Here is a 22,607-nt window from a genome sequence, read left to right on the forward strand (position 1 = left end):
GTCAGGGATAAACAAGCGCCATCACAACAAAAATAAAATGTTGAGGTCCAAGGATAAACAAGCACATCTTGAGAAGACAAAGACTCAGGAAAAATAAAATGCTGGAGGCCAGGGATAAACAAGCACCTCCACAACAAAATAAAACGTTGAGGGTCAAGGATAAACAAGCATCTCTACAGCAAAAAGTGTCAGGGCCCAGGGATAAACAAGCACCACATGACAAAATAAAACACTGGAGGCCAGGGATAAACAAGCGCCATCACAACAAAAACAAAACATTGGGGCCAAGGATAAATAAGTGCCTCCACAGCAAAAAGTGTCAAAGGCCCAGGATAAACAAGCGCCATATGACAAAATAAAACGTTGAAGGCCAAAGATAAACAAGCGCCATCACAACAAAATAAAACGCTTGGGGCCATGGATAAACAAGTACCTCCACAGCAAAAAATGTCAAGGGCCAGGGATAAACAAGCGCCACATGACAAAATAAAACACTAGAGGCCAGGGATAAACAAGGGCCATTGCAGCAAAAATAAAACACTAGAGGTCAGGGATAAAAAAGCACCTCCACAGCAAAAAGTGTCAAGGGCCAGGGATAAACAAGCACCACATGACAAAATAAAATGTTGGAGGCGAGGGATAAACAAAAGCCATCACAAAAAAAATAAAACGCTAGGGGCCAGGGATAAACAAACACCTCCACAACAAAAAAGTGTCAAGGGCTAGGGATAAACAAGCACCACATGACAAAAAGAGAGTTGGAGGCCAGAGATAAACAAGCACCATTACAACTAAAAATAAAAGGATAAATGCCATTCATGAATACATGTATGCAGGTATATGTGTACTAATACATGCTTATTTTAATAGTTTTTTTTCTATTCTCTAAATTCTTTTCAAAAGAAAAAAATGAGTCAAAGCATACAAAATAGGTGGTTTACTTTTCCACTAAAATTGGCAATTAGGTATCATAAACTTTAATCGTAATCTGGCTTCTAAATTGCCTTGAAAATCTCTTTGGAGTGATTATTTACTAAATAAAACACCATCTTTAGTCCTCGAGACCAATGGTAAATAAGTAGGTCATAAAAGACAGATATCTTGTAACTTAGATTTTGATCTCAAAGTCCTTCAATCTCTAAACTCTTCATAAGTGAAAAAATTTAAAGGCTATTATAATCTCTAATAATGTAACGACCCAACTCCTTATACTGAATCGAAGTCATTACTCAATATAGAACCAGTGGTTTAAGTCATAAAATTTATTAAAAAGCATACGGTTTAAGAAATTCCATTTGTGAAAAAGTTAAACAAGATAGCCATGCAAAAAGTGTAAATGCGTTCTGATGTCCTACTCGGGCCCTATCTACATAAAAGATGGCAAGTAATGAAAAGGTTTCAAACTCAATTACGAAAATCTAAAATAAGGATAAGCGGAAGCAGTAGTCCCTATGGCCCTCCACGGTCACTTCGGGTCGCTCGCCAGCTTGCCCTTGCCCTTGCCTCGTCCTCTACCTGAAAACATAAAATGAAGAGAGTGAGTAAAAAAAATACTCAGTAAGGGACCCACTACTGGTCCCACTAGGTGCCTGTTAGCTTCCTGTCAGAGTCCTGAAACTGGTACCCAATCTCTGGCACGTTCCCGAACACGTGCAACATGCGCTCCCGTAGGAACGTAGCTCTGGTCTTCGGTGCCCCGGGGGACACCTAGGACAGTCGGGATGCGAGGACCCCGTCGAGTCACTCGAGTCATATCTATCTCATGCTAGACTGGTGTCCCGTCGGACCACACAGTCCTCAATAGGTGGTGATCCCGTAGGACACCCATGCAGGTACGACTCTAACAGACTAAGCTAACAGGTACCCTACTTGCAGTATACATACACCTGGCATCAGTATGAAACATATCACATAAATCGTCTCTACACTCTCCATCTCGACATTCGCCGCATGGCCACAACAGCTCTCGCCAAACATGACGGGCTAAAGTCTAATCACATCATCAGTTATATCATGCTAACATTTATTTCAGGCATTGTACTGTTTAATTCATAACATGAGAGAAATTGGAGCATACATAGTCTCACACTTCTAAACATGAAGCCAGTAGTGGAATCTCTTACCTGGAGATTCACCCGACGAGTCCTAACCGCAAGACACGTGTGCTTTCCAAGCAACGGGATCCTAAATATTTAATAACGCCAAAGTCCGTAATTAGGTCACCAACGATTAACGGTTAAGACTACGTTGAAATAACTTACCCCAGAAAAGGTTGCAGTGGATGAGTCCCTACTGAAGAGAGTCTCTCGCCGCACCGGTCACTCGGTCCAAGACGCCCTTAGGAAAAATAACTTAACTTAGTCCTAAAATAATTTAATTTACGTCCGGACCAGGGAGTCTTACTGGGAAAATGCCACAATAATTAATTAAGTTACCAAAATGTAGGTGGATGGAGCCAAATTGGTCTTGGCGGCTCGGCTGGAAGAGGACAGGGACCGGCTCGGCTTGGCGCAGGCGCGGCTCGGCTTTGACACAGGGGTTCACGCGTGCGGCTCGGCTTGCAACAGGGGGAGACGCGGCTCGGCTACGCAGAAGCGCGCGGCGCGGCTTCACACGCGAACGCGGCTCGCACGCGGACGCGGCTCGCACGCGGAATCGGCTTCGGTTTAGGGCGCGCGGATGCGGAGCGGCTCCGGGTTCGGGTTCGACGGCTGGCGGCGCGCGAGGCTTAGCTGCTGGATTCCCGTCGGCGCGGCGGCTGGCTGACGAACGATCCGGCTGCGCTGCGTCGGATCTCAGCGGTGCGGCGTGGCTGAGCTATCCTCCTCCGATCGAAGCGGCGCGGCGAGTTCCGGCTTCGGCTTTCAGAAGCGGCGCGGTACTACGGCTGGCTGAGGGAGACGGCTTCGGCTTTTCCGCTTCCCGGCAGACGAGCGGCACGGCTGCGGCTTCGACTCCCGACTGAGACGTCGCGGCTCGGGGCTTCGATTCGGCGAGGGCGTCGGCTTACGGCTGCGTGGCTTCGGTTTGCTCGGCGTGCGGCGGCTTGGCGTGAACCGACCCTCGACGGCTGGGAGACTGGCGCGGCGGCCTGAGGCGGACGACAGGCGGCGGCGGCGGCGTGGTTGGGAGTTAGGGTTTCCTCTCCTTCTCTTTTCTTCTCTCTTTTTTTTTGAATTAAATTAGCACGGGTTCCAAGGCTCTTTAAATAAGAGAGAAACTAATTTCCTTTCTATTATTTTATTATTTATTTCCAAAAGTATCTCTCTTCTCTCTCTCTTCAATGAAACACCCTTGACCCTTTCCAAGCTTATAAATTAGTTGCTACTAATTAATTGATTAAATCCTCCTTTAATAAATAAAAAAATAGAATAAATTCCAACCTTAGTTTAATAAGGGTTTCCCCCTATTAATTCCAGCAAGACAAAAGAAATAAAAAAAATAAATAAAATAAAAGAAAAACGAAAAGAAAAGCTGGGCGTTACAATCTTCCCTCCTAAAAAACTTTCGTCCTCGAAAGTTCTAATCCTCGAACAGCTCGGGGTACTGGGCCCTCATGTCCTCTTCCTTCTCCCATGTGGCCTCTTCCACTCCATGGTTCTGCCAAAGGATCTTGACCAGTGGAATTTCTCGACTGCGAAGCTTCTTAACCTCCCTTGCCAAGACCTCGACAGGCTGCCCCTCGTAGCTCAAGTTCTCGCTAAACTGTAGTGGCTCGAAGTCCACCACGTGTGTTGGGTCTGCGACATATTTCCTCAGCATGGAGATATGAAATACGTCGTGCACTGCAGCAAGGGATGGGGGTAGCGCCAAGCGATAAGCCACGGGGCCAATCCGCTCCAGTATCTCGAACGGCCCTACGAAGCGTGGACTCAGCTTCCCCTTCTTCGCGAACCTCAGAACACCCTTCATGGGTGCAACCTTCAGAAAGACCATATCTCCTACTTCGAACTCGAGATCCTTACGTCGTACATCAGCATAACTCTTCTGTCTGCTCTGTGCTGTCCGCATACGAGCTCGGATCTTCTGTATGGCTGCGTTGGTAGTCTGCACTAACTCGGGGCCTAGCATCCTCTGCTCTCCAACCTCGCCCCAGCAGACCGGGGATCTACAGCACTTGCCATACAGAGCCTCGAACGGTGCCATACCGATGGTAGCCTGGTAGCTGTTGTTATAGGCAAACTCCATCAGATGCAGACGGGAGTCCCAACTTCCTGAAAACTCTAGCACGCAGGCCCGCAGCATATCTTCCAAAATCTGGTTCAATCTCTCTGTCTGACCATCGGTCTGGGGGTGGAATGCCGTGCTGAAGTCCAGCCTCGTACCTAAGGCAAGTTGAAGTCCCTTCCAGAACTTCGATGTGAAACGAGCGTCTCTGTCTGAAATGATGGATACGGGTACTCCATGTAGTCTCACAATCTCTGTCATGTATAACTGCCCCCACTTACTGGCAGTGTAAGTGGATTTTCCTGGCACGAAATGGGCCGACTTCGTGAGTCTGTCGACCACAACCCAGATCACCGTGTAGCCCTTTAGGGTCTTGGGCAGTCCCGTAATAAAATCCATCGACACACTCTCCCACTTCCACCCTGGCACACTCAGGGGTTGCAGCAACCCTGCTGGATGCTGCCTAGGTGCCTTCACCTGCTGGCACACCAAGCATCTACTGACAAAGTCTGCCACATCCCTCTTCATGCCCCTCCACCAATAGACACTCCTTAAGTCCTGATACATCTTCGTACTTCCAGGGTGCATGGTAAACGGGGAACTGTGAGCCTCGGTCAAAAGCTCCGTCTTAACTGCGCTGTCTTCCGGTACACACAAGCGTCCCTCAAACATAAGGCCATCGTCAGCGGATATGGAGAAGTCTTCACCTTGCCCTGTCTCCACCATACGACGCTTCTCGGCCAAGTAAGGATCATTCCATTGAGCAGCGATGATCTTTTGCCTCAAGGTTGGCTGAACTGACAACTGAGCCAACTGTGCGGTAACCTCACCCACTGAGACTGCAATCTCGGCTCTCTCAAAATCCCTGAGTAAGGGGGCCTGCTTGGTGATTAGCGCTGCTGAATGTGCAACCTTCCTACTCAGCGCGTCAGCCACTACATTTGCTTTACCTGGGTGGTAAAGGATCTCGCAGTCGTAGTCTTTCACCAGCTCGAGCCACCTCCTCTGCCTCATATTCAACTCCTTCTGAGTGAAGAAATACTTCAGGCTCTTATGGTCGGTGTAAATCTGAATCTTCTCACCGTACAGGTAGTGCCTCCATATCTTCAGTGCAAAGATTACAGCTGCCAACTCCAAGTCGTGGGTAGGGTAGTTCTGCTCATGAACCTTCAACTGGCGGGAGGCATAAGCAACTACCTTACCTTGCTGCATCAGGACACAGCCCAGTCCCTTCTTGGAGGCATCACTATAGATCACAAAGTTTCCCGAACCATCGGGCACTGTCAGGACTGGTGCAGTCACTAGCTTCTGTTTAAGCTCCTGAAAGCTGCGCTCGCATGCTGGGCTCCATACAAAAGGGGTTCCCTTCCTGGTCAACTGGGTCAACGGGCTGGCTATACGAGAGAAGTCTTCCACGAACCTCCTATAGTAACCTGCCAAGCCCAGAAAACTTCGAATTTCACTAACCGTGGACGGTCGAGGCCAATTGGTCACCGCTTCAATCTTTGCGGGATCCACTGAAACTCCTTCACTGGAAACCACGTGGCCAAGAAACGTCACCTTCTTTAACCAGAATTCACACTTGGAGAACTTGGCATACAACTGGTTGGCTCGAAGAGTCTCCAACACCTGGTGCAAGTGCTCCTCGTGCTCAGCCTCGGTTTTCGAGTAAATCAGGATGTCGTCAATGAAGACTATGACGAACGAGTCTAGAAATTCCTTAAACACCCTGTTCATCAAATCCATGAACACTGCAGGAGCGTTAGTCAAGCCGAAAGACATCACCACGAACTCATAATGTCCGTACCTCGATCGAAAGGCCGTCTTGGGAATGTCACCATCCCTAATTCTCAACTGGTGGTAGCCTGATCGCAGGTCGATCTTGGAAAAGACAGTGGCTCCCTGCAACTGATCGAACAAGTCATCAATCCTGGGCAAGGGATAGCGGTTTTTGACTGTCACCTTGTTCAGCTCTCGATAGTCAATACAAAGGCGCATCGACCCATCCTTCTTCTTCACGAACAATACTGGGGCTCCCCAAGGTGACACACTGGGCCGGATGAAGCCTTTGTCCAGCAACTCCTGTAACTGGACCTTCAACTCTTTTAGCTCGGCTGGAGCCATTCTGTAAGGGGCCCTCGAGATAGGGGCAGTGCCCGGCTCTAACTCGATGGCGAAGTCTACTTCTCTGGGCGGCGGAAGTCCTGGGAGTTCGTCTGGGAAAACGTCGGGGTACTCCCTCACCACTGGTTCGGAAGATAGGGAAACTTCTGGCTCTCTAATATCCACTACGCTTGCCAAGATGCCCCAAGTACCCTGGCTGAGTAGTTTACTAGCCTTCATGGCTGAGATGACCTTGGGTATACATACCATGCCTGCCCCCCTGAATTTGAAACTAGCCCCGGAGGGAGGGTTGAAGATAACTTCCTTGCCAAAACAGTCTATATTTGCATGGTTGGCTGACAGCCAATCCATGCCTAGTATCACATCAAAATCCTGCATGTCTAACACTAGCAAGGTCACGTCTAACATACGATTCGCTATCTCTACCCGACATGCCTTTATTTGTTCTTTGGACAACAGGACCTCCCCAGATGGAGTAGAAACCGACAAAACACTACCCAAGGGTTCTACCTCCAAACCCACATGTTGAACGAAAACTGAGGATATAAACGAGTGGGATGACCCAGAGTCAAATAGCACAAAAGCATAATGCCCCAAAATTGGGAGCGTACCTGTCACCACTGTGCCAGCTCGCTCGGCCTCCTGCCGGGTAGTGGCGAAAACTCTCCCCTGCTGGGCCGCAGAAGGCTGGGGCGGTGTCGTCTCAAAGGGTTTCCGAGGACACACATCAGCAGTATGCCCCGGCTGTCTACATCTGAAACAGACTCCACTTCCAGCCAAACAACGACCTCCGTGGACTCTCCCACAGGTAGTACAAGCGGGTAGCTCTCTCAGCGTCCTCCCGGCTGCTGCCAGCTCCCGTCGGTGTCTCTGGAAAACACCTCCTGATCTCAGTGTTCGCTGCGGTGCTACGTCAGGCTGCGTCTCAACCTTTCTCTTTTGTCCCAAGGCTGACCCTCTGCCGGCAGCCTTAGACGAATCGGCTCTCTCAGGCAGGCTCAAATCCAGTGCTATACGTAGTGCATCAGCATGCGTGGCTGGGCGGAGAGCTCTGACAATGCCCTGAATGTCTAGCCTGAGTCCTCTAACGAATTTCTCCGTCCTGGCAGCCTCATCCCTTACCATATCGGGAGCAAAGCGGGACAGCATATCGAACTCGGCGTCGTACTGCTCCACCGTCATGTCGCCTTGCTCCAAGTTTAGGAACTCTTGCAGCTTGGCGTGCTTCACATTGGCAGAGAAGAACTTAGCATAGAAGTTCTCCTTGAACTGCTCCCAAGTTATCTTACTGACATCGCCCCCCAGCATTCTCTCAGCGGTCTCCCACCAGGCGGTGCCTCGGTCCTCCAAGAAGAAGACTGCACACTGCACCTTCTGGTCTTCTGGGCACTTCATGTACCGGAAAATAGTCTCTATGGACGTCAACCACATTTGGGCCTTTGTGGGGTTGTCCATAGATCCGTCAAAGGTCTTAGGATTATACTTCCTAAAGTCCCGTAAGTGTTTCGCCTCGGCCGACAGTTGAACTGGTACTGGTGGAGCTTCCTCAGGGGCTGGAGGAACAACGGCTTGGGCCTGAGCAGGGGCGGCCTGGTTCTGCTGGGCGGCCTGGTTCTGCTGGGCGGCTAGGAAAGGCGCCAAAGCAGCTTGCAGCATGTCCTGATAGCGCCGCTCCATCGCGGCGAGATCCGCCTGGGTGACCGGTGCATTTGGGTCGACTGCCGGTGCAGCAGGTGGCGCCTCCGGCTGGCCACGACCGGCACCTCTGCCTCCCCTACCACCTCCTCGGCGTGCACCTCTACGTGGCGGCATTCTCCCTAAAATTCACCAACAAACTTTTCACCACAAGAACTTAACGCCCTATCTCTAGATCTAGACTATTCAGGCAAAATCGTAATCTTAACATTAGCAAGGCTTTAGGCATACCTGGCGAGTGCTGAAGGACCGTATAGCCATAGGGTGAAGTAAAACCAAAACAAAATGACTTACATCGTAGGTCAGTCTACAGAACCTAAAACACTGTGCTCTGATACCAACTGTAACGACCCAACTCCTTATACTGAATCGAAGTCATTACTCAATATAGAACCAGTGGTTTAAGTCATAAAATTTATTAAAAAGCATACGGTTTAAGAAATTCCATTTGTGAAAAAGTTAAACAAGATAGCCATGCAAAAAGTGTAAATGCGTTCTGATGTCCTACTCGGGCCCTATCTACATAAAAGATGGCAAGTAATGAAAAGGTTTCAAACTCAATTACGAAAATCTAAAATAAGGATAAGCGGAAGCAGTAGTCCCTATGGCCCTCCACGGTCACTTCGGGTCGCTCGCCAGCTTGCCCTTGCCCTTGCCTCGTCCTCTACCTGAAAACATAAAATGAAGAGAGTGAGTAAAAAAAATACTCAGTAAGGGACCCACTACTGGTCCCACTAGGTGCCTGTTAGCTTCCTGTCAGAGTCCTGAAACTGGTACCCAATCTCTGGCACGTTCCCGAACACGTGCAACATGCGCTCCCGTAGGAACGTAGCTCTGGTCTTCGGTGCCCCGGGGGACACCTAGGACAGTCGGGATGCGAGGACCCCGTCGAGTCACTCGAGTCATATCTATCTCATGCTAGACTGGTGTCCCGTCGGACCACACAGTCCTCAATAGGTGGTGATCCCGTAGGACACCCATGCAGGTACGACTCTAACAGACTAAGCTAACAGGTACCCTACTTGCAGTATACATACACCTGGCATCAGTATGAAACATATCACATAAATCGTCTCTACACTCTCCATCTCGACATTCGCCGCATGGCCACAACAGCTCTCGCCAAACATGACGGGCTAAAGTCTAATCACATCATCAGTTATATCATGCTAACATTTATTTCAGGCATTGTACTGTTTAATTCATAACATGAGAGAAATTGGAGCATACATAGTCTCACACTTCTAAACATGAAGCCAGTAGTGGAATCTCTTACCTGGAGATTCACCCGACGAGTCCTAACCGCAAGACACGTGTGCTTTCCAAGCAACGGGATCCTAAATATTTAATAACGCCAAAGTCCGTAATTAGGTCACCAACGATTAACGGTTAAGACTACGTTGAAATAACTTACCCCAGAAAAGGTTGCAGTGGATGAGTCCCTACTGAAGAGAGTCTCTCGCCGCACCGGTCACTCGGTCCAAGACGCCCTTAGGAAAAATAACTTAACTTAGTCCTAAAATAATTTAATTTACGTCCGGACCAGGGAGTCTTACTGGGAAAATGCCACAATAATTAATTAAGTTACCAAAATGTAGGTGGATGGAGCCAAATTGGTCTTGGCGGCTCGGCTGGAAGAGGACAGGGACCGGCTCGGCTTGGCGCAGGCGCGGCTCGGCTTTGACACAGGGGTTCACGCGTGCGGCTCGGCTTGCAACAGGGGGAGACGCGGCTCGGCTACGCAGAAGCGCGCGGCGCGGCTTCACACGCGAACGCGGCTCGCACGCGGACGCGGCTCGCACGCGGAATCGGCTTCGGTTTAGGGCGCGCGGATGCGGAGCGGCTCCGGGTTCGGGTTCGACGGCTGGCGGCGCGCGAGGCTTAGCTGCTGGATTCCCGTCGGCGCGGCGGCTGGCTGACGAACGATCCGGCTGCGCTGCGTCGGATCTCAGCGGTGCGGCGTGGCTGAGCTATCCTCCTCCGATCGAAGCGGCGCGGCGAGTTCCGGCTTCGGCTTTCAGAAGCGGCGCGGTACTACGGCTGGCTGAGGGAGACGGCTTCGGCTTTTCCGCTTCCCGGCAGACGAGCGGCACGGCTGCGGCTTCGACTCCCGACTGAGACGTCGCGGCTCGGGGCTTCGATTCGGCGAGGGCGTCGGCTTACGGCTGCGTGGCTTCGGTTTGCTCGGCGTGCGGCGGCTTGGCGTGAACCGACCCTCGACGGCTGGGAGACTGGCGCGGCGGCCTGAGGCGGACGACAGGCGGCGGCGGCGGCGTGGTTGGGAGTTAGGGTTTCCTCTCCTTCTCTTTTCTTCTCTCTTTTTTTTTGAATTAAATTAGCACGGGTTCCAAGGCTCTTTAAATAAGAGAGAAACTAATTTCCTTTCTATTATTTTATTATTTATTTCCAAAAGTATCTCTCTTCTCTCTCTCTTCAATGAAACACCCTTGACCCTTTCCAAGCTTATAAATTAGTTGCTACTAATTAATTGATTAAATCCTCCTTTAATAAATAAAAAAATAGAATAAATTCCAACCTTAGTTTAATAAGGGTTTCCCCCTATTAATTCCAGCAAGACAAAAGAAATAAAAAAAATAAATAAAATAAAAGAAAAACGAAAAGAAAAGCTGGGCGTTACAAATAAAAAGAGAGAACTTTCTTCAAAATTGGTTTTCTTCTGTAAGTAATGATGACAAACGCTATGTGCTCTGCAATGCAGTCTTACTCAGATGAATGATATTTGGACTTTGATAGGCAAAGCTAGTTTCACCTTATATATTAAATAAGGGGAGACTGCTCCCAAATGGTATTTGATAAAAATAGGAAAACTCCTGCTAATTCCATTTTACGAGCAACAACAATGATTATAAGATATTCTTTACCATAGTCACTCAAATTAAAGATTTTGACTTGCTAGCTTAACAATCTTGATCTTGTTTTCTATTTCAACATTTCAAGCATAACACTTTTTAATTCATCTCCTCATGGATAAGAGATGGAGATTTGAAATCCAACCTTAAATTTGATGTCAAAGTCCTTTACTAATATCGTATATTTTTTTCATGATAGACAAATAGGGAGGATAAATATAATCTTAAAAAAAATTTAAACCAACAGTCATTTTTCTTGTGGAGAATAGAACACACGTAGTTGTCAAGACGCCACCAAATTTAACAAAATATTAAAGGGTGCCTCTATTACAAAGGTCTTGCCTTGATCTTAAGGATAGTTAATAGAAAATAGTCACCTATTTTTCTAGCAATTTTAGGTAGTTCTTTATTTCTAATTGTGATTCTCCAAATTTTGCAAGCATGGAGAAACCAACTCATCACATGAAATTCCATTACTAAAGATGATAAGGACAAGTGATTCATTGTCATTTATTTGCTTCATTTATTTGACTTTTCATCTTCATAGTTCACTTGTTTGAATGATGGTAGTGACACATGGTTGATAATGCTCTGCCCCGAGCTGACTTCATGCGTTTCATCTTTTCTTTTAGTGGAATTGCTTTTAATGATGCTAACTTCTACTTCTGATTCTTTGTAATACGTTCTCTTTTAAAATTCACTCACAAGTCTTTCTCTCATTGTCATAATGTAAGAGGCGTTTTATAGTAATATGGAGCATTCATAATGCTTATAAAACAGTGGTGACATTTCCTTATTACTCAGTCAATGGAGGTTGCTTCTGATCGACCATTTCTTTTATATCTTTAAGCATATTCCTTAAAAGAGGCTAATGCTTCTTTTAATTTTTTTATATACCGGAGATTTAAGTGGTATGAGGCCAAATTAATAAAGTCCTTGTATTGTTTCAATACTTGTGCACTCGAGAGAAATCCAACTAATGAGCAGTTAAGCCAATTAGGCTATCTAGTAAAAAAGAGAGGTGAGATCAGTAGGCACACCAAAACATCTTAACTAGGTTGATACCTTCTTAGAGCACTCATCATACCTCAGACCTAAATTATACATTCCTTATCACGAGATCAATTAGTATCAAATTAGGCGCTCTTGAAAGTGATAAATAGAATTTTTTTGTCATTGTGGAAATGGACTAACATTCTTCAGTTGTACATGATCAGATGGCTTTTAAGGTAGTTGTCCCATTATACTTTTCAAATTTTAACATCTTGAAATTGGGTGTAGTAACGATGATGTCCAAGACTATACACAATTGTGTCACCTCAATGTCTTCATAAATGTTATTGTTCTCTATTATACCTAATCTCTCTTCTAGAAACTTTGGTATAATCTTCCTTCGAGATTTGTGTCTTCAAAGGTCTTCTTATCAATTTTCTCATCTATTGTAGAAACTAAGTCATTCAAAAGGCTCATTTGTTGTGGAGCTCGACCACAATCCTGTGTTAAGTATGCCCTCAAGTCTATCAATAATGAATCTAATAGCTTTTTAGAAGTAAGAGCATTTGGGTAAGGAGAAACATCGTCTGGAGCTTGGTTCTATACTAAATTTCTCTGTTTGAATATCCCTGCTACTTGTCTATCTTTAACTGAAGCGAGGGACTTTAAAACCTTTGCCACTTGTCCGATCCTTCTAACACTTTGACACATCCTTGTTGATTACTTGCAGCTGGTTGGGAAATTTTTCTTTGACCTCGACCAATAATGAATGAGGTGGTGGAAATCTTTTGAACTATTTGTACAAACTTTGACTCTTTTAATCCTTCTAAAAAGAGAGAATGATAAAATTATTCGAAGTTATTTACTAGCGTGAGATTTATGCATGTGAAATTTCATTAGAATGCAACAATCATCGGTCTAAAATGAATAACATTCACTAATATTTCCAAGAAGAAATAGATAAATGCAATAATGGGATTTAAAAGAAATAATACTAGCTAACAGGTTATAACAAACATACAATTACTTGTTTATAAACATATGATTAATCATAATGCATGATAGTAGATAAAATCATAGCATAATATAATATTATCCACGATATATTTATTGTCTAAAAAACCTTTTCGTTTTGGCAAACATTTCCACTCTTTAATTTATTATTTGTAAAAAAGTCATTAACCTTGAAATATTATTAGTTATTTATTAAATGAAGCAACAAAATATATACCTTAAAAATAGCTTAACTTCTTATAAAGTCAAAAACTTTTACTTAATCCAATTTTTAACAAGATAAAATTGATAACAATGTGATTATATTAATTGAAAAAGTTAATAAATGAAACTCATCCCAAAAGTTTTATGAAACTGTAAAATTAATTATCATTTATTCTAAGCATATAGTGGTTTAAAAGGTTCTCTCTTTTAATTAATTAGCCGGATTTGTTTGATTAGCTATGATCAAGTAAATGGTCAAATTTATTTTAAGAAAATTGAAAAAAAAAAGTTAAATCTTTTCATTATTTTCTTTGAATATTTTTTTTTACTTTCAAATATTTGCCTCTTTCAAAATAACTTTCAAAGTATTCAAGTTTTAAGAGAAAATAATATGCATGTTATTTCACAAAAAATAAATTGAAGAAACAAAAACGAAAGTCATACAATAGGTTTTTTTTTTTTTTTTTTTTTGCAAAATTATTTTTATGTGATCATATATTTTAGCATTTCAAACAATCTTTCTCAAAAATTTTATTTTTAAAGCTAATGTTCTTTAATTGTAACTTTTTTTAATCTATTTTTAAATAGCTAATATATTTAAAAAAAATTCTTTAAATGATACTAATTATTACTGAATATATATTTTTTAGAAAGAGAAAAAAAAAGTTGGATAAATATGTTTTTTTAAATTTTTTTTATAAAAGAAATGTCGTTCAAATCTTTGAAAGATAAGAAGAAAAGTTTTTGAATTCTCTTAAAATTATATATTTTTAAAATAAGGAAAAAGACTTTTGAAATTTTATATGAAATTGTGATACTTTTATTGCTTTGTTATTTGCCTTTCTTCTAATATACCTAAACACATATCGAACATGTGACCAGTGAAATCAACAAATGAGTCTGCCTAACTCTGCCCTCCACTAAGCCAACAAGCTACGATCTTAGTATGAAATTGTGATATTTGACCCAACATAAGTAATCAATAAAATTAAAAGATAAATACATGTGTTAAATGCATATTGTAATACAGTAGTATACTACATAAAAGTTTTAAAAGTGAGGTTAATTCTAAAATCCTTAAATGATAAAGGATCCCAAATTGGTCAAAGTCATATATGATGATTTGACCAAGTCGAGCGAGAATTTTTTGTGTGTCTGCACGGAACCACTACAAGAAAAGTCACTTTCTATGACATTTGTAAAGAAAAAAAATTGAGAGAAGAGGAGAAAAAATTGTCATAATATGTGAAAATGCGCTTTTTTGGCGGGAAAAGACGTTGTTTTCGGATATTGTTTTCCATGACAGTTATTTAGTGTCATTAAAGGGTATATGTTTTTTTTAATATAATTTATTAAAATAAAAAAAACCTTATTTTATTAAATAAACTCAATCCCTAATTTGAAGTTTCAATTTTCCCCTTCCCCTTCCTTTGGAAACCACCGCGTGTTACCCTCTGCCCTTCGACGGCCGACGAAGCATCTTCAGTGACGCCCATCTTCATCCGACGCCGATCTTCAGCCAAAGGCCATCTTCAGCCGACCACGGCGCTTCTGCCGACTCACCGACGGCCGTGGTTCCTCCCCCACCTATAGCCGACGCCCGACGAAGCATCTTCAGCGACGCCCATCTTCATCCGACGCCGATCTTCAGCCAAAGGCCATCTTCAGCCGACACCCACGTTCAGCGACCCCGACGAACACATTCAGCCGACGGCCAACCAGCTTCTGTTCCGACCAGACGAACACATTCAGCCAGCCCACGTTCAGCTTCCGCCGACACCCGCACACCCAACGTCAGCCAACGCCCGACGCCCTACACCCACCACGACCGACCCACCCACCACGGCTGACGCACCTAGTCCAGATTGCTGACGCCCGACGCACCCAGCCAGCCTTGATCCGCGCACTCAGCCGACGCACTAAGTCGACCCGTCATCCGCACAACTTCGAATCTTGAGCGTACCCAGGTTCTAATACATTTCTTTTTAACTCATATATAATATCCATCTCCAATTTCATAAGGTTCTAGAATCGATTTAATACCCTATTAAATTACAATGTAAATTTTTCTAATTGATGTAAGAATGAGTTTATAGTTTATGAAATTTGTGAATCTAATGTATGACTAATATTGATTATGAATTAGTTAAGAGGCATAGGGCGAAAATAGAGAAGACACTAGAGATTAGTTGTGGAAGTTTCTTGATTCTGGGTCGATTAGTTGTGGAAGTTCTAAAGAAGAACGAGCCCAATTGTTGACTGCACGATTACTTGGAACAGATTACGATCAACTCTTACTGTTTCCTTACAATTCCGGGTATGTTCATAACCTAAAGTTATTGATAGGAATTGTGGTTACAGTAGTCTAAGATGTAGTATTATTGTTTGACACATATATTTAGGAATCATTGGACATTGGTTGTAATAAACCTTACGAAGGGTGCTGCCTTTTGGATAGACCCTTTGAAAAACCGTATTGACCCAGATGTAACCGAAGTAGTTGAAAGGTATGTCATACTTACTTTTACCTTTACTTCGTTTTTTGTTAATGAGACAATATTTTAATTAGTTCAAACTTCAATATTATTCTGTAGGTCGTTCAACATAATGAACAAGAAAAAACCTGCTTGGAGGGTCGTGAAGGTATGTGAATATCTATATTGCTATGGGTTGTATATTAATCCATATTTCTAACATAGGTGAACTCATGTGTATGTGTATCTCCAGTGTCCTAAGCAATCAGGAGTAGTAGAATGTGGTTATTACGTGATGCGGTTCATGCGTGACATCATAATGTCAACGAGTACTTCTATCATACAGATAGTAAGCATAACAGTTATAAAACTAGCGTGCATATATACTTTTTTGTAAATGAAACTCATTTAGAACCACTTCATTGTCTACAGATGAAAGATTCACCTCGTGCGTACACACAGGATGACATTGATTGTATAAGGTCTGAGTGGGCTGAGTTTGTAGGGAAGCACGTACATTGTGCTTAGGATAAGATATTTTGTTACACATTTTGTCACATATTTTGTCATATACTTTGCACATATTTTGTCATATATTTTGTCACATATTTTTGTGTTCGAGCTACCATGGAAAATACAGTGCTGGAGGAAAATACAACTGTCATGTTCAATATCAATGAGGTAAGGTTATCTTAGAATGTATGTAATTATTGTTGAAGTGTGTTGTTCATAAGTGTTTATGATCGTGGAGTGTGTATGTAATTATTGTTGAAGTGTTGTTGATCTTGAAGTGTGTTGTTGATAAAAGAGTGTTGTAGATAAAGAAGTGTTGTTGATCTTGAAGTGTGTATGTAATTATTGTTGATCTTGAAGTGTTGTTGATCTTGAAGTGTGTATTTAATTATTGTTGATCTTGAAGTGTTGTTGATCTTCAAGTGTGTATGTGATTATTCTTGAAGTGTGTTGTTGATAAAAGAGTGTTGTAGATAAAGGAGTGTTGTAGATTTTGAAGTGTGTATGTAATTATTGTTTAAGTGTGTTGTTGATAAAAGAGTGTTGTAGATAAAGATGTTGTTGATCTTGAAATGTGTATGTAATTATTGTTGATATTGAAGTGTTGTTGATCTTGAAGTGTGTATGTAATTATTGTTGATATTGAAGTGTTGTTGATCTTGAAGTGTGTATGTAATTATTGTTGAAGTGTGTTGTTGGTAAAAAAGTGTTGTAGATAAAGAAGTGTTGTTGATAAAAGAGTGTTGTAGATAAAGAAGTGTTGTTGATTTTGAAGTGTGAATGTAATTATTGTTTAAGTGTGTTGTTGATAAAAGAATGTTGTACATAAAGAAGTGTTGTTGATATTGAAGTGTTGTTGATCTTGAAGTATGTATGTAATTATTGTTGAAGTGTGTTGTTCATAAAAGAGTGTTGTAGATAAAGAAGTGTTGTTGATCTTCAAGTGTTGTTGATCTTGAAGTGTGTATGTAATTATTGCTTAAGTGTGTTGTTGATAAAAGAATGTTGTACATAAAGAAGTGTTGTTGATATTGAAGTGTTGTTGATCTTGAAGTATGTATGTAATTATTGTTGAAGTGTGTTGTTCATAAAAAAGTGTTGTAGATAAAGAAGTGTTGTTGATCTTGAAGTGTGTTGTTGATCTTCAAGTGTGTTCTTTTTGGTTTTGCTAGGTTGACAAAGGTCTTAACAAGGCAAAAGGGAATCCTATGGCATTCTATAAGGTATGTACTCAATCATGTTATGGTTGAATAGGCAAACATATTTGAAGTGTGTATGTGTTCTATGTTGTTGAAGTGTGTTGTTCATCATGAAGTGAATGTGATGTGTTTATGTGGGTGAATGTGTTGTCTTGTTTAATTATTTTGTTTCCTTTTCTTTTCTTATTAGGTTTTGCCACAATCCATTGGAGCAATGAAACCATGGATACGCCAATTAGTTGATGTATAGCCTTTTTTATAGGTTTGGTAGGAATTTTTTTTGTTTAAATGTAATTATTTAAAATAGTTTGTTCGTACCAAAAAATATTTGTACTAACAATTAAAGCAATATTAGTAAGTGTTTACTTCTATTAAAGCGTTCACCTTTTTTCCATTTGTTGTTGTATTGGTATGTAATGTTATGTGTAATGGCAGGGCGACAACAAATACATAATTCAATAAGAAATAGGGCTTTTGAAAAAAGGGACTAAAAAACACAACTATGACATTTAAATTGAAAAATAAAACTGTCATCGAAAAAGTTTTATTGACAGTTAATAAAAGTCATGGTAAGTAAAATGATGATAGTTAAAAAGTGTCATAAATGATAAATAATGACATTCAATATCAGTCATAGATTATTAACAATGACAGTTATCTTCCGTCATAAAATGTCAACTATGACAGTTATAATCTGTCTTAAAATATAAACAATGATAGTAATTAACTGTCATCGAATATATAATAGTGACAGTTATACTCTGTCATAAAATGTAAACTGTGATAGTTATTAACTGTCATCGTAGCTAAATAATGACAGTTATATTCAGTCATTAAAAAAAATCTTTCGTGACAGGTATTATGTGTCATTGAAACAACATTTCGTGACAGTTTATACAACTGTCATAAAATACTTTCCATGACTGCTGCATCAATGACTGCGAAAAACTGTCACGAAAACCTTCAATGACAGCATTTAACTGTCATTGTAGGCCCTTTTTCTACTAGTGTCATTTAACTGTCATTGTAGGCTTCATTATGAGAACCTACATAAAAGTTTCTCGAAGGTCAACACTACTTTATCCTCAATTCTAATCTTATGAGACAAAGCTCGGGTACGAGGCTTGTGATAGTGTATGAATTAAGCAAAATAATAGTTTAAATAATGTCAAAATAAAAGGCTCCAAACAAAGTGAGGTTTGCTTTAAAGTCTTATACAAAAGGTCCTCAAATTAGTCAAAAGTTGTACATGACAATGACTAATTCGAGTGAGGGTTTTTTGTGTGCCTACGCGGGAGCGTAAGCTCCTCGAAGGTCAACACTACTTCATCCTCAATTCTAATCTTCTTAGGTAAAGTCCGAGTAGGAGGCTTGTGATTGTATGTGCAATAATAAAATACACAATAGCTACACACAATAAATCTAAAATAAAAATTAAAGAGTATGTTTAGTTTTAAAAACAAAATAGGAGCCGCCACCAATCCTTTTTACAGTGTGATTTGACGCGGATATAGAGTAAACAAAAATAAACGGTTTGCGAAAACTAGAGTTGATTTCAGGAGTCATTTATGTATGAGGAAGGTGTTAGCACCTCACAACACCCGTTCAGAAAACAGTGGCCAAATTTTAAATCTTGAATTGAAAATATTATTTAATTTTTTTGAAAACTAATGTCTTAATTTACCCCTCATTAGTCCAATATTTGAATCAATGATCTCATAAAATAAGTGGAAAGTATTTGATCAATTAGACTATGTTGAAGAAAATCTTCCACTAGTAGAAAAAGGGCCTACAATGACAGTTAAATGTTGTCATAAAAAGATTTCGTGACGATTATTTGTAGTCATTGATGCAGCAGTCATGGAAAGTATTTCATGACAGTTTTACAAAACCGTCACGAAATGTGTTTTTCATATTAGAGAATAAATGTCATGAATTTATTATTTTATGACAGATTATAACTGTTATTATTTAGATTTGATGACAGATAATAACTATCATTACTTATATTTATGACAAATAATAACTTTCATTGTTTATATTTTATGACAGCAAATAGTATCATTATAAATCTTGTTTGACAAATATTAAATGTCATTATTTATCATTTATGACACTTATTAACTGTCATCATTTCATCTACCATGACTTTAATGAATTGTCAAGAAAACCTTTTCGATGATAGTTTTTTTTAGATTCAAATGTCATAATTGTATTTTCAGTCCTTGTTTTTCTTGTCCTATTTTTTGTTGAATCCCTGTTTTTCTTGTCGTCCTGTCATTACATAAACCAATATAATAATAAATAAATAAAAAAGATTAATTAAAATGAATTAAACTATGTTGAAGAAAATTTTCTCACCTCAAGAAAGTGAGAAATTAGTACAATTTCTCAAAATCCATAATAGGAATAATCTTCTAATAAAGGGATTTTTTAAAAAAAATATTAATTAAAATCATTTATTCTTGGGACTCCCAAAGATGTGATTCCTCACCTTAAGAATTCTAGGAAATAGGACTCCCAAATTTCCTAGATTCCGTCGTAGAATTTTGTTTAACAAAAAAAGGGTATAAGTTATTAGAAAATATTGATTAAGAAACCTTATGAATGAAATCATAGATTAAATTTAGAACGTTTGAATAACATAAAAAATTATAACATTAAAAGAAAAAATTCTAAATGATTTTAAAAAAAAAAAAGTTCTGTGAAAGATTTTAAAACTTGGAGAATTTTAAATTAGAAAGATTTTAAAACATTGAAAATTTTAACTAGAAAGGGTTGAAAATTTTAAATAGGAAACTAAATGAGGCTTAATAGAAAATTTAGATAAGTAGAAACAAGAGTAGAGAAGCATCATAACAAATTATGCAAACATAAGATAACATATTGAGATTTTAATAAAAACATATTGGAGAACAATCTCGAACTTTCAAAGAATCGATTTCCTCACCTCAAGAATTCTACGAAATCAAACTCTCAAATTTCATAGATTCCATTGTCGGATGTTTTTTTTTTTAAAGAAAAAATAATTTAAAATGTTAACAAACTTAAACAATTATTAGCAATAACAAATTAAATTGGCCACAAAAGAGGGAAAAAATAAAATATTAAATAACATATAAAAAACAAAAACATATTAAAGAAACAATAATCAAGATGAGAAAATATTAAAGAAGCAATAAATAATTTTATAAAAAGAAAAAAAGAATAAACATGCTAATTAAAAAGAAAAGTAAGATACAATATATAGAGAATAAAGTTTGAGAATAAATTAACAAAGGAAAGACATAATAATAAATAAAAAAGAGATAAACAACAAGGTAGGAAGAAATATGTAATAATAATAAAAAAAAACTATAAAAGAGAAACTCACAGGATAATATTTAATCATTTAGTCTTTCTTTTTCTTTTTCTTGTTTTTTTTCTTTTGCATTTTTTTATGGAAGCTTGAAGAAAGATAAATAAAACAATGAAAATAGTAAGAATAAGAAAAAAGTAAAGAACTTTGAAGAAAAAATAAACAAAATAATAAGAAGAAAAAGAAAAAAGAAAAAAGAAAAGAAAGAAGTATTCAAATCCCAACACAATAAACTCATTTGTTGTTTGAGGTGTGAATTATTGGGACCAAAACCTTACCACACACCTCCAACTAAGTTAGAGTTTTTGTGTTGGATTCTTGGCATTGTAGAGAGAAAGATAAATAATTTAGGATGTTGCTAGAAGAGAAAATAAAATGAATGTTATAGATTTTTTGGTTTTTTTTTTTAAAGAAGATATGAAGGTTAAAGGAAGTATAGGATATGAGGGTTAGAGATTTAGATGAAGAACTATGCGGGTCACTATCCTTTTTACCATTATTATGAGAAGGTAAGATCTTTATTCTTTCTAGTTTTAGGGAATTTTGGAAGAACTCATTGTATTTTGTAAGAGTTTTTGATAATATGATTGAGATTTTTTATTTGTTGTTTTACTCATGATTTATTGATTTTTATGAATTACATTTTTTTTATTAATTGACAAGCAATAGGCTTGATTGTGCAATTGTTGCTTTAGATTAACGTATAATATGTGACATATAAGTATGTAATTAATCTCCCAAAAGAAATAGGTTAGATAGACTTGTGATTTGTGGTCGACAACAAAAAGTATTGTTCATTGACCTTGGGGAAAACCATATTAAATTTCTAAAGACTTCTCCTATACAAATTTTATCCTAGCAACATCTTTAAAATGTAATACGGTTAGCTAAATTGATTAGGATGTTTCTCATCTAATTAAATTGGCTAATTTGATATTTAGGATCAAATATTAAATTTAGGTAAGGAGTTAGACATTACGTAAGGAGTTATATCCATGCTTTGATAATTCAATTATCAAAATTAAATTGGATTATTTCATTCCTCTAAACTAGGACATTTCTTTTGATTGCATTTATATCCTTTTATTTTCGTATCTTGACTTTTATGCATATTCTATCTCAAAACACACCAAATCTTCTCATTTATCACTTTACTAATAATTAACTTTGAAAAACTAATTTTCGCGTTTCCCTGCGGATCGATCTAATCTTCCCTTTTATATAACTATAAGAGAAGTAATAGGAAGCATTGAACTCCCGATGGAAATAGGTCTTGTGACATTTCGATTTCAGATCTAATCTTCCCTTTTATATAACTATAAGAGAAGTAATAGGAAGCATTGAACTCCCGATGGAAATAGGTCTTGTGACATTTCCATTTCATGTGAAAAGTGGTAAAAGTTTAATAATTCCATCGATTATAACTCAACCATTTTAATAAGTCCAAGACCAACCTCTAACTACACTAAACATATGGAAACCTACCTTTGAACTGTTAAACAATTTGAAAAAGTTACAGAATCCCTAAAAATGCATATGAGTAGCCACAAAAAGGGAACGGCGACGAAGCACCGGATGGAGGCAGCAATCGACGAAGAAGGGAACGACAAATCACTAAACGAAGGATTGTTCACCGTGAGAAGAATCGGACGAAGGAGGGAACAACGAGAAACTCTGGATGGAGGAGGACAATGATGCGAGATGACAACGGACGGAGGAGGGTACAAAGGCGAATGGAGATTTTGCGAGTGTTTTTCCTAGAGGCTTTTCCAAAGGTTTTTCAAGAGGCAAAAGGAGATTTATATTTCTATATGAAGGAAGACTTGAAAAGTTGGAATAATGGTTTTTCGATTTGGGAAGTTTTTTTAATGACAATATAATCATGTCGTTAATTAATGACGTGAAAATTGTGTCAAGAAATATGCAAATCTGAAAGTAGCATTTTTTTCCACCAAAATTTCACTTTTTTTAAAATATTTTAACACATTTTACTCCT

At 39.7% G+C, this 22,607-nt stretch overlaps 1 protein-coding gene across 1 annotated transcript; it reads right to left on the bottom strand.

Annotated features, from left to right (window-relative positions):
• Window positions 1-7,856: 7,856 nt before the first annotated feature.
• LOC127148603 (uncharacterized) lies at window positions 7,857-14,695 on the bottom strand. Its single transcript, XM_051082695.1, has 5 exons — window positions 14,631-14,695; window positions 9,575-9,696; window positions 9,401-9,476; window positions 9,263-9,323; window positions 7,857-8,108 (listed from the first exon to the last, which is right to left on the bottom strand). Exons 1-5 carry the CDS (start codon window positions 14,693-14,695, stop codon window positions 7,917-7,919), a joined length of 516 nt encoding a protein of 171 aa, XP_050938652.1. The 3' UTR covers window positions 7,857-7,916.
• Between the last annotated feature and the right edge of the window lie 7,912 nt (window positions 14,696-22,607).

This window comes from Cucumis melo, chromosome 3 (genome assembly GCF_025177605.1).
Source record: "Cucumis melo cultivar AY chromosome 3, USDA_Cmelo_AY_1.0, whole genome shotgun sequence".
NCBI classification, from domain to species: Eukaryota; Viridiplantae; Streptophyta; class Magnoliopsida; order Cucurbitales; family Cucurbitaceae; genus Cucumis; species Cucumis melo.